At 46.5% G+C, this 13189-nt stretch overlaps 1 protein-coding gene across 1 annotated transcript in view; it reads left to right on the top strand.

The window, feature by feature from the left end:
* Positions 1-5144: 5144 nt before the first annotated feature.
* The window catches only part of SPON1 (spondin 1), a 310818-nt gene continuing 302773 nt past the window's right edge, over positions 5145-13189 (top strand). Inside the window, exon 1 of the mRNA XM_002822007.4 lies at positions 5145-5852. Coding sequence (XP_002822053.3) covers positions 5234-5852 — 619 coding nt within the window. The 5' untranslated portion in view covers positions 5145-5233. The remainder of the gene's footprint in view (positions 5853-13189) is intronic.

Here is a 13189-nt window from a genome sequence, read left to right as displayed (position 1 = left end):
AGAAGTGACTAAGCAGTTGTAGACCTCAATGACATACGGGAAAGCTGAAAGTAAAATGAGAAAGTGCTATCGGGAGCTCAAGATTCCCAAAGAAGAGGGTGTTTCTGTGGGAGAGGGCTGCTGATATGGAAGGAGGCCAAGCTCATTGGAGTAGAGGAGGTTAGAGCAGAGACTAAATTGTCAGCTCAGACTTCATCAGGCTAGTCTCCCAGGCCCATAGCATGAGACAAGATAGGCAGGAAGCTAGAGAGCCAGTTGGAGAGTCCACAGTGGCTGCAGGAGAGTGACCTGGAGGCTACAGATGATGGAGATAGGATGAAGGAGTATAAATTGGATGCTGGGAGTTTTAAAGTAGGAGGGACTCTTACTTTTCTCTTACTTACTAGAATGCTGATCTGGATACGGCAATGGGCAATCGAAAGAGGAATGCTCCAGAGAGCAGAAGGAAGGGCAAAACTGAATGGAGACCAAAAGACTGGAGAGACAGGTGATCGGAGGAGCTCATACCTTAGATGGAATTGTGGGATGGGCCCAATCAGATTCAGGATTCCAAAGGTAATGTAATTATATATAATTTGGCTGATGCCTAGAGCACAGCAGGTTCTGAAGAAATATCTTTGTAATTAATTAATGTCTTTTGCTTTTAGGATTTTTTTTCTACTATAGGTATTCAGTTTCCATAACTTAATCTTTAAACTTGCTGGCTCACCTGTAGACAGCTTTCAGGCCTCCTCACCACAGATCACAATAGATCATTCAGTGCAATTCAACTCCTTCAAGGCCTGTCTGTTTTCTTTATCTAGAAATCCCTTTCTATAAAATGTCCAATTTAACTCTATATATAAGAGAAACAAAAACATAAAGTTTCTAGACTCTTTTTCTAAATTAATAAGAGTAACAATAATAACTGGGTGGGGTTTTTGTGACCTCATTGCAGTTTACAAATTATCTCAGTTACCCATTTATTTCTCAAAATCCCACAAGGTAGGCAAGATGGGTATTACTATGTCCAATTTTGCACATAATCCGTGTAGATAGGTCCTGTGACCTTCCAAGACTGCACAGCTTCACATGGTGAAAACAGGAGAGCCAGCCTGGAACCCATGTACTTCAAGTCTGAATTACGGTCTAGGATGACTGTTCCTTAAACTTCAGTATGAGTTTTTTTTTCAAAGTACAGATTTAGTAGGTCTGGGATGAGGTTTCAGAATCTGCCTTTGAAGCAAACATCTGATGCTCATGTTTCAATGACCATACTCAGAAAAACACTAATCTAGAAAATCCTTTTCCCCCTTCTCTCTTAAAGGGGGGAGAAAAAAGAAGGAGATCTTACCTCCTATGAATCAAAGGACTTTTCTCATCTTGGAGAACTGGAGCCCCAACTCTTCTCTTCTGTGACCTAACCACACACACTGATAAAGTTAATTATCTGCCCTGGCTAAATGACTTTCCTTAGCAACACCCTAGCAACTGACATCAGCTCTGCCTTAGGCTACAAAACTGGAAGGAGATTTCTTGAAGTCCAGTATATTTTACAAAAGAACAAAACATCTGAACAGGAAATTAAGGGGAAAGTAAACTGGATTCCTTGCTAGGAGATGAGAAATAGACACATAAAATAGTTTATGACAATCCACTGGAACACAGTAGTCAAAATAGGAAACTTTTTCTCCTCCTCAGTTCTACTGAAGTCCAGAGGAGGAGAGACTACAGGATCTCATTCTATGGAGGAAAATTTAATCAGGCAGGAGGAGTGAGGGCATTCCAGGCCATGAGAAAGCTGTAAGCAAAGGTGCTGAGGCAATACTGAAAGTGGAGGACACAGGGAGCCCAGCTGGGTGGTGCCGGGAGCTCACATTGGGATGTATGACCAGGCATGACCAGATGGACACAGTGAGACCAGATCGTGGAGGGCCTTGGAGGCCAAGTCTTAAAATTTGGGCTGAGTCAGAAGGCACTGAGGGTAGGCTTGTTAAAAAGTTTTTATTCAGAGAAAAAATATTTATGGGGCCCCTACCAGAAGCCAGGCACTATGATGTGCATGGAAAATACAGTGGTAAGCCCCATAGACATTCCCTGCCCTTCTGGAGCTTAGAATTTAGAATGGAGACAAATACTGAACAAATGTAAAATTTTAAACATCAAACTTATAAATCAATGGGTCATCATAAATCTTAATATTAAAGGAAGCCAGGTGTGGTGGCTCATTCCTGTAGTCCCAACACTTTAGGAGGCTGAGGCAGGAGGAATGCTTGAGCCCAAGAATTTGAGACCAACCTGAGCAACATAGGAAGACCCTGCCTCAAGAAGAAAGATGAAAGAGGAAAGGAGAAAGGAGAAAGAAGAAGAAGGAGGAGGAGGAGAGGGAGGAGGAGGAGGAAGGAAGAAGAAGAAGGAGGAGGAGGAGGAGATTAAAAGAAAAGGTACTCATGAGCTCCAGCAGAGTTTTGGGGGCTGGATCTATTCTAGGAAATCAGAAAGGCCTTCTTTGGGGAAGCAGTTTTGCACTGAGATCTGAAGAGTACATAGGAGTTGGCCAATGGAGAGTGGTGGGTAGGAGAGACCAAAGAGCATGATAGGATTCCAGGCAGAGAGAACAGCAAAGGCAAAGCCCATGAGAGAAGAGCTGCATGGCTGGAGAAGCAGATCAAGCAGAGCCTTGGAGGCCTGGCTAAAGATTCTGTTTTTATTCTGAGAGCCCTGAAAAACCACTGAGAAAAAATGTTAACCTCAGGATTGACATTCAAATCTGCATTTTTAAAAAGATCACTTGGGCTTCAGTGCAGAAGACAGATGGAAGGAGAGCACAAGTAGACAAGGGCAACCCAGTTAGGAAGATGAGAGAGGATGTCAACACAGACAGGGGTAGTAGTGGAGAAGAGCGTGAAACTGTTGATGTGGTGATGGACTGGATGAGTGGAGAAGACAGCAGAGGTCTGAGTGACAGCCAAGCTGGTTTAGGAAAACCTAGCTCATGTAGTGGGATTGGAGCTTGGTGAGCTGGTTAGAGCCTGCCGTCATAGCCCAAATGATAGGGCCAACACTGTGTACTGGAAAGTACCTCATTTGGTGTTGGGGATGCCTGTTTTAAATCCTGGCTCTTTCCTTTAATAGCCATGGAACATTACCTCAGCAGGTAATTTCATAGGCTCCTAATCTGAACAATGGGAGTGCAGAGGTGAATTGGGACTGCCTACTTCCCATAGTTTTCCTGTCAATATCCAATAAAAAGTTAAATATTGCATTCCTGCCTACTTCATGCCCACCCATCTCCAACTTAGATTTGAACCTTTTGTAGATAAATAGAGGTTCAAGAGCACAGATTTCAGCTTTCAGACATAAAATAAGCTTTGTGAAGACAGGGGTCACAATTTATTCATTTCTGTAATTTCCTGCCCTCTGAGATAAGATCGGGTACACTTTCATGAACCGCTTATTTTAGTTTGTAGCATACATCACAATTATAATTTTCAAAGATTCATATAATTATGTATTTAATATTTGCCTTTGCCACAGGCCTGTAAAATCCTCAAAGACAAGTAACATATCTGTGTTTTGTATCCAAGCACTGAGCACATGGAGGGTCATGAATGAATGGATGGATAGATGGATGCATGGATGGATGGATGGATGGATGGATGAATTTTTGTTCCGTCTTCTACCTACCGGTCAGCACAGAGTCTAGCTCCAAATCTACACTTAATGAAAGTTTGCTGGATGAATGGGACCGTGAAACTTGGAGTGCAGCATGAGCTCTGAGCCAGTCGAGTGAAGATGCAGACAATTCCCTCAGCACTCAGACGTGGATCTGAGCCTCACCTCAAAAAGGAGGGCCAATCAGCTGGATCAGGTGCTGCTAGGGTCAGGAAGGGCTAGGGATGAGAGAAGAGCATAATTGGCTTCAGCAAGGGGTTACTTTCAGGTGACCTCTGAGCGAAGGAGTCCAGTTAATAGTGGCAGTGGGAATTCCAGCACAAGCACTAAGGAGTAAGTGGGCAGGCAGGGAGGAATGGAGATCTCCCATGCACCTAGCACCCTGGGCCTGTTTGTAGCGTTATGAAAGAGAAAACCCTGACCTGGAAAGCAAAGGAGATTGCTTGCTAATTGTAGGCACTTGAGGTGTGTCGAAGGCCCTGGGCAAAGAGAAGAGGAAACCAAAGCTTCTGAGGGCACCTGAGGAGGTGTGCACTGAGAGGCAGGGGGCCTCACCCAAGCGGGTGAGGGAGCGGGCGCCACTAGAGACCAACTCGAGTGTTTTATATGGGTCATATCATTTACTGGGTCATATCAAATGATATGGATAAATGACCCATATCATTTATATGGGTCATATCATTTACTTCTAGCATATCCCCCCACTACCTCTAGGAAGGATGTACTGGCACCCACCCCCACTCCCTTGTTCTCCAAAGCAGGAAACAAGCTTGGAGAGTGCAATAACTAGCCCAAGCTCCATAATGGGTGAGTGGCAGGACTGAGGTTTGATTCGGGTCTCTTCCCAGTGAGACACTGGGAGAGATTCTTGCCCCGGGTCTTTTCCCTTCAGGCCCTCAGGCTCAGCACCTCTCTGAACATCTGTCCCTGGGGACTGAGAATCTGAACTAAAATGTAAGCCAAGAAAACACAGGCACTTCATTGAATCTTTGGAAACTCCTTTCCTGGGCTGTAGGAGGACCTTCCTGAGCCTTAGGCACTTTTGCCTTTGCTGGCTCTTTCCTCCAAGTTAAGCATATTTTATGACTGTGGAGGTATAAATACAAATATATTAACATTATATAGTAAAACATTTTGTTTGACCTAAACTTTTTCTTCTGATTTTTAAAGAAAACATTTTCATAGATCTCCAAAAGTATCGTGGGCCCTAAGAGCTGTAGCTAAGTCGTTTCTGCTTTCTCAGCCTCCAGTCTGACGTGTTCCAATATGGCCTTGGGAAGAGCAATGGGCCCGGAGTCGCCGCATCTAACCCTGCCGTAACTGGTCGCAAGTCTCAGTTTGCTCATCTATAAAGTGAGTGAAAGTAATGTAATCTTTATTGGGAGTAGGGAACATAAAGGCGAGTCGATACAGTAAGTAAGCCGCCAAGCATATTGCTGGGCACAGAGCAGGTGTGCAGCAAAAGTTATTTCTCAGGCTTTCCCTCCTCTTGAGCGCCGTCCTCCAGAGGGTCCGGAGTGTAGCTGGGGGTTGGAGCAGCAGCCTCCTAGGCGATGGGACAGAGCCCACAGGGTCCGGTATGCCACGGTTTCTTCGTCAGACCCTGGGAATCCAACGTCGCAAAATAAACACGGCCGCGCCGCTAATCGCCAGTTCGGAGGAAACAAAACAGCGCTGCGCTGGGGGATCTGGGCAAAATCAGCCCTCCCTCCTCCCGCTCCTTCGCCGCGGCCCTCCCCTCCTCGCGCTGCTCTCGTTCGCTTGGCTCAGCTCAGCGCAGCTCAGCGCAGCTCCGCGGCCGCCAAGCCGAGGCGGGCACGGTCTCCCAGTCGCCGACGCCGGCTCCGAGCTCCCTCTCTCCGCCGCGCCTCCGCCAGGTCGCGCCTTCGTCGGGACCATTTCGGGCAGGAGTCGCGTGGCGAAGGCCGGCGGCCGCGGCACAAAGTTGGGGGCCGCGAGGATGAGGCTGTTCCCGGCGACCCTGAAGCTGAGCCGGACTCCGGCACTGCTGGCCTTGGCGCTGCCCCTGGCCGCGGCGCTGGCCTTCTCCGACGAGACCCTGGACAAAGTGCCCAAGTCAGAGGGCTACTGCAGCCGTATCCTGCGCGCCCAGGGCACGCGGCGCGAGGGCTACACCGAGTTCAGCCTCCGCGTGGAGGGCGACCCCGACTTCTACAAGCCCGGAACCAGCTACCGCGGTAAGTGGCCGCCCGGCGTGGCATTAGGAGCGCGGGACCCGGTCCCCGGAGGGCGCCGACCTCTGGGTTCCGGAGGAGGGCGCGCGGTCTCCGGGCGCGTGGGGCGGGTGCAGCCCGGCAAGGGCCCTTCTGTCCTGGCTGCCCTCGGCCCTTGCAGCCGCGAGCTCGGCGCGGATCATAATCCAGCGTCCCGGGCCGTCGCGGGGGCCGCAGCCAGGAGAGGCAGCCCGCGTCTCCGACGCGCGGTTCCCAGGCGGAGAATGTAACTGAGCCACGCGTCACGCCGGCCTGACTGCAAGGGAGGCTCGCTTCTCTCCCCGCCGTCTGCAGGAGGGAAGTAAACCCGCCTTTCTCCAAATCGGTCTGGAGGGGATCCAGGCTTCTCTTGGTCGGGTCCCGGGCAAGGCAGCGACTCCAGCTTTCCCCTCTCTGTCCCTGAAGGAAAGGGTACCCGATTCTCAAAGACCGGCCCTGGGCGGGACAGCCACTCCGGCTTCCCTGCATAGGTCCCTTCAGGAGAAGGGACTTTGGCTTCTCCCTAACCGGTCCCGGGGCGCTGGAAGGAGGGGCAGGGACAGCCTAAAGCTCCTCGAAAGGGTCCTTGGAAAGAACCCCAAATTATTCTCTCGTGGTCGCAGACGAGACAGAGGATCTTGGGTTTCCAGAACAGGTTCCCAGTGGGGACAGGGTCCTCAAAGAGCTTGGGGTAAGCTCCGAGCTGGAAGGGGAATTGGATGAAGATGGAAAGAGAAGCCCCGATGCCCGAGGCCTGCTCCCTGGAGGCCGGGGAACCTTGGCTCCGGCAGCTCGGAGTCTCCGCGTCCCGGGGGTGTCGCGCCTACGCCTCTCGGCTGAGAGCGGGGTTTCGGGAGCTCAGGGAGGAGGTGTCCAAGCAGGTGAGCGCCTCCTAGGCGGGACAGGCAGCTCGACCAGCACCGACCTGAAGACGCCTGACTCTGTCCCCACGTCCGCCACCTCCTCCTCAGCAGGGTCATCTCCCCAGACATCGTTTCCCCGTGGAGCAGCCGCCGCTCTCTGGGTGGGGGACAGGTAACCAGGAAGGGAAGCGAGCCTGTCTGGCCTCACCTTGGGTTCCGCCAGGGAGCGTGTCCCCTCACCCTCGCCCCTTCGTAAGTCAGCTCTGGTGCTAAGCAGGGAGGAGCGGGTCACTGGGGCACCTGGTGGGGCAAATGGGCTCCCAGCTGCTGTACTTTCCTCCCTGCCTTCCCAGTTTCCCAGAGCCTTGGACGGAAGCGGTGGGAGCAACACAGGAGAAAGTTTGGGGCAGCGTCAGCGGGCACCAGGGCCACGCCGGAGACCAAAGCCAGGGGCCACCCTTCTTGGAGCACTTTTCCCCCTTTCCCGGGTTTGTGTCCCCGACTTTCTCCACCAGGAGCTACCCAAAGCCGGCTCCTTGGTGCCCTTGGCACCTTGGCGTGCTGAGCACTTTGCGAGGAACAGTCTGACCCCGGCGCGCAGCTCCGCGGCATCCTGGGTACTACACGAAGAAAGATTCTGGGCGGAGAACACCCCGCCCAGCCCGGGAGGGAGCGCGCGGCTTGGCACTGCGGCTAGAGCGAGCCGCGCCGACGGGCGGCTACTGCCACTCGGTGGAGCCGGGAGGCGGCCGATCCTCCCTGTGGACCGCAGGGAAGCGGGTATGTCTTCAGTGGCCTATTCGGCCCTCCCCAAAACTGAGGACCTGAGTTCACAGGGGAAACTGTCCCCGCTCCACGTAGCAGAGAAAGAAGTGGCTCTGGAGTCCAACAGACTTGGGTTTACTCGCTGTGTGACTTTGTGCAAGTCATTTAATTTCTCTGCACCTATTTCCTAGCTGGAAAAAAAAAAAAAAAAAAAGCTGTTTATCCACCCTCTCTTGGTGGTAGGGAGTAAATGAGTTTACAAAGGTGAGTGTGCCTGAGCTAAAAGAGGTGCCTAATAAGCCTAAGAGTTGAATGTGAGGCCTTTATTGGTTTACTAATGGAGGTAGGTTCTTGATCAGATTTTTGGTTTTGAAGAGTGTTGTGCGTTTGAAAGCAGGTTTCCTCAGCTCTCCTCCAGTCCCATTCATCTACCAGTGGTTATTTGGGTCCTCATGAATTAATTGAATGAATGAATGAGGTATTTTTTCATATCAGGAGCCTTGCCTAGGACTTGCTAATGCAAGCCCAGGAAGATTTTTTCAGTAACTTAGACTATTCTGAGGTTCAGGCCAAGTGTACCCAGCGTCTGTTTTCACACTAAGCCTCCGTGTTTTAGTTGAGCATTGGCAGCTGGTGGCCCTAGCACTGGGAAGGAGATACAGCTGGTATTCACGGGGCCAAAGAGGTTTCAGAACTACCTAAAAGTCCAGGGCCAGCAGGTGGGGAACTGGGACTGGATAGGGAGTGTCCTGGACTTTCACCCTACAGGCTACTCCTGCCTAAACAGCCATCTGGACTTTGACACCCCAACTCAGGCTATAGATTGGGCAATCATCTTTTCTCCCTTCTTATGGCTAAGAGACCTTGAAAGAGATCTTGCAGGAACCATGCTGAGGTTTTCCAAGTAAATATCCTGCAATTAGCAAACCTGATTCTGCCAAAGTTCGAAAGAAAAGGTACTGGCCTAGTTTGTGACATTTTCTGTTGGCTCCTTCTTTCTTAGAATAATTATGTTAAAAGTAACTTGAACACATTCTACTCATTGTCCTGACTTAAGGCTGTGAAGCTGGCATTCCCCTGGTGTTCTATTTGCTTTTTAATTTTTTCCTGAATTAGGATCCCTCACAATCCTTGGAATCAATGACTTGTTTTCCTGCCTCAAATCTTTGTCCACAGTATTCCAGTTCATCCCCAAGCAGCTTCTGTTCTTTGTGCCTGCTGTCTAAGTACAGTCTTTAGGTATTCTAGACTGTAATAAAATGGTCACTATTAAAAAAGACTGAAACATGGAGTTTCTTCCCCAAAACCTGAATCCAGTTGAGATCATTATTTTGTCTTTTCCAAGTTGTTAGTATTATATTGATTTCCTTTTCTCTCCCACCACTTCTCTCTACTCTCCCTCCCTCTTCCCACAGTCCCCCCTCCCTCCAATGGCAATAATTGTGCTTTAGAAAGCTCTGAAAGGCCTGCTCTGTTTCTGACCAGGGCCTCCTTTGAAAAGGAGATTACAGTGATTAAAAATAACAAGTTGAGGATCCTCAAGGGGCTTCCCTTATATAGGAGGACAATTCGCAGGACCAGCCTTTCCCAGATCACAATTTCGAGCCAAACAGAAGAAAATCCACTGAAATGTTCAAGAATTGATTGAAAATAAAAGAGGCTCTTTTGTCCTACTGGAGGTCTGTTTATTAGGAAAATAAAGTCAGACTCTGGCTAATGAGAGTGGCTTTTCCTAGATGTTTTTTAAAAGGACATTTCAAGGAACTTGATGGGAAAAGAATGTCCAGTAGAGGTTTCAAAAGCTGGTCCAACTTCAAGCATAATTGAGGGGTTTATCCTAAACTGGGAGGTTTGGAGACCTCCAAAGCTGCATGGCTTTTTCTTTGTCCCACACTGAGACACACACTGACCACAGGGGTAGACACCTCAGCCTGGTGGAAAGTGCACAGGCTTTGATGTTGGGTGGGTTAGCTTCAGGTCCTCCTTCGTCACGTATTCACTGGGTGATCTCAGGAAGCCACTTCACCTCTCTGAGCCAATTTCTCCATCTGTAAAATGAGGGTGTTTTGATTTTTTCCCAGCATTCCTGTGAGAGTTAGAAATAATTCATGTCAAAAGAAATTGTCACACAGTCGTTGCTTAAAAAATATGTTATGAGATGATTATTTTGGAAATAGAAAAATAGTTAGCAGCAAAGCCCTGGATAAGATATTGTGTTAAGTTCTTTCTACTCATCTCACTTATTCCTTATAGTACTTTGAGGAAGTTTCTGATTGTTACTGTTTTATGGATGAGAAGACTAAATCTCAGAGAGGTTTATTCCTTACCCATGGTCACACAGCTAATAATCAGCGGAATCAGGATAAAATCTCAGGTCTGTCTGACTCCTAAATCTGTGCTCTTAACCAGTCTTATGTGCTGACTCAATGAAATTAGTTGGGAATAGAATGAAATTCACTCAGCTACCCTCTGCCTTCCTTCAAGGTAAACAGAACAACAAATCAAGATAGTAACTGACATCTCTCAGAAGAATTACTTTGTATTACTACAAAGTAATATAAAGTGATAAATCCTTATTAACATTTGCTGTTTTCTCTTATTGGCTTCAATGTTGCATTTCCCCATAAACTAGAGGATTAATTTAGAAACATGAAGAACCTTGTCAGTCTTTGGCCAATTCCTTTTGTTTGTAGGGAAACAAAAACAAATTGGATAGAAAAAAACAAACCTAGGAAGAAAAAAAAAAGAAAAAACAGATTTGACTGTTGTTTTATTTTTACATACAGATGTTATATGACCATGCCTGTAAAATTATATGTTTGGAAAGGACATATTTAGGATCTGAGAAATTTACACAGGATGAGGTCTTTTAAATAAACTATTTCCTGGATGGTGGAGTTTTTAAAAACTTAAGTGCTGCTGATGATATTATAATTAAGCCACCCCTCCTACCTCTCTTCCCTTTTTTGCACCATTCCCTGCTTTTTTATTATGTAACTATTTTTAACCGTTACTTAAGTATTTAGTTCAAACTGATAATAAAAATTAGAAAATGCAAACATAGCTAATGCTTGATGGTTGTGGAGATTGTTTATTGCTCTGAGTTTTAGGAAATGAAAGAAATAAAAACATACAAAAAAGCATAACAAAATGGAATTTTTCAAGGTTTAAAACTTGAGTACTTCCCCACACACAGATAAGTTGTTTCATTACAGCTGACTCTTTCAGTTGCATCAAGAAGCTATAATCACCGATAAAGTTTACCACTATGGGCTGGTATATCAGGAGTTTTTCACTCTCACACTGTCCATTTGCTTGTTATACAGACTGTGACATATATATAGGTCAATATCAATTTCTGTTGTGAGGTGGGGGGACTCTTACCATGTTATATTAGTCATAGTATAAGCTAAGCTCATGTTACTAACAGAATCCAAAACACAGTGTTTTAAACACGAGGTAAATGGGAGATCCAGCATGATGGGAGGCTTTGCTCCATGAGGCCATCCAGGAACCAGGCTCCTTCTACCTTGTTCCCCTGACATCTTCTTGCACTCTGCTGTCTAGTTGGTGGCTACTTAGCCGTGTGTGGCTATGAAGTACTTGAAATGTGGCTATTCTGAATTGAGATGTACTGTAAGTATAAAATACATAATGATTGTTGAAAATTTAATATAAAAAGAGTAAACCTCATTAATTTTGTACTATTACATATTAAAATTATAATTGTATAAAGTAAAATACACTAGTTAAAACTAATTTTGCCTGTTTTCACTTATTTTAATGGATACCTGTTAACAAAATTAATTTCACCCAGCTTGAGCTTATTTCTACTAAACAGCACTGTTTTAAGTTGTTGTTCGCCTCAGCACCATTACAGCCGAGGAGAACCTCTGCACATCTGTATTCAGTCAGCATGCAGGGGACTGGGGGGAGAGGAAGTAGAGGACATCAGTTTTCTTTTAATAATGTGACCCAGAAACTGCACCCAGCACTTCTAAACACACTCCGCTGGCAAAAATTTTGTCATGTGGTCATACCTAGCTGCAAGGGAGGCTGGGAAATATAGCATTTAGCTGGGTAGCCACATGCCCAGCTAAAACTTGAAGAATTTATTTTTCAAAAAGATGAAACAGAAAGTACATTTCTAAGGATCATATTAACGGTCTCTGTCACATATTTTCATTCATAGTCATGTAAAAACACAATATATCTTACTCTCTCAGTGAAAGGTCAGCTAGGTGGGTCAACTTGACAATATATAAACTGATGTTCCTGCTAAGAATCAGCAGAGGAAGCCAGATGCAGTGGCTCACACCTGTAACTTCAACACTTTGGGAGGCTGAGACAGGTGGATTGCTTAACCCCAGGAGTTCAAAATCAGCCTGGACAATATGGCAAAACCCCATCTCTACAAAAAAAAAAAAAAAAATTAGCTGGCCGTGGTGTCTCATACCTGTAGACCCAGCTACTCAGGAGGCTGAGGCAGGAGGATCTCTTGAGCTGGGGAAGTTGAGGCTGCAGTGAGTGAAGATTGTGCCAGTGCACCCAGCCTGGGCGACAAAGTGAGACCCTGTCTCAAAAGAAGGGAAAAAGAGCAGAGGCAGGAGTGCTGGGGTGTGTATGTGCAAGTGTGTGTTGTGGCTTGTTTTGTCTCATTCTCCTTTCTCAATAAAAGAGGAAGCAGCAAAGAATGAAAGGAATGAGGGTAAAGTAAATCAAGAAAACAAAGGGGTGGTGTGGGAAGAGAAAAAGAAAAATGAAAACCCACTGGGGTATACATTCAGAATGAAAATGAAAGGAAATGTTTGAGTATGGCAGAGTCCCATTAGGATGGGACTAGAGGGCTAGATACAAGAAGAGCCATGGAAAGCAAAAATAACATAAGTCAAAATTAATCCTTTGAAATTATACATAAGATATAACCCAGATACCAGCTTCAACCTAGCCTTATCTAAACACCCTACCCCCAATATTCCTGTAAGTGAGGAATAGAAATGGATTGGCATGTATCAATAAGTCTAGCACTTCTAGTTTCCCTCCAGCATTGGAAGAGAGCAATGTTTCCTCAGTTGAGTAGCAGATAAAACCTTGGTTTGCTCTGACATGCAAGTACAAAATCCTCATCATATGATGGAGTGAGGGAGCTGAGAGGCTCATCTCATGCTCACTCAGGCACATGCATGCATTGAATGGAGTAGCAAGTGGCCCAAATCATTTAAAGCATTACATTCTCTCTTTTTTCTTCTCCAATAGTGTGCAGTTGTGTTTGATTTTTACCAAATGCACCTCTCTTGGAGCATCTGTGGTGTCAGGAAGCTTGCTATATCACATAAAAAGCTTTTTGTGATGCTTGTCAGCTCCTGCTGGTGTAAAATGCCCTACTTTTACAGGATGTTTTGGCAGGGATGGAGTTGGGGTGCAGATAGGACAGGGCAAGGAGTTAAATGAGACCACTAGAAGTCCTTTGTGAGGTCTATGTAGAGCGGGCTTCTACCTTTCACAGAATATTCATAAATTCCATGAAATGTTCAGGAAAACTTAAGGGACCTATCCACATCTACTGATTTTCTTGAGGCTAGGAGACCCATAGGAAATAACTTGAACCCTCTCTACAGTTGTGGTTGAGATATTTGCAAATATGTCTCATGGACTGGGTGAGAGAAACAGGGAAGAGTTCCAAGAACAAGTCAC

The sequence above is a fragment of the Pongo abelii genome, chromosome 9 (assembly GCF_028885655.2).
Source record: "Pongo abelii isolate AG06213 chromosome 9, NHGRI_mPonAbe1-v2.0_pri, whole genome shotgun sequence".
NCBI classification, from domain to species: Eukaryota; Metazoa; Chordata; class Mammalia; order Primates; family Hominidae; genus Pongo; species Pongo abelii.
This window is presented reverse-complemented; position numbering and strand designations above follow the sequence as displayed.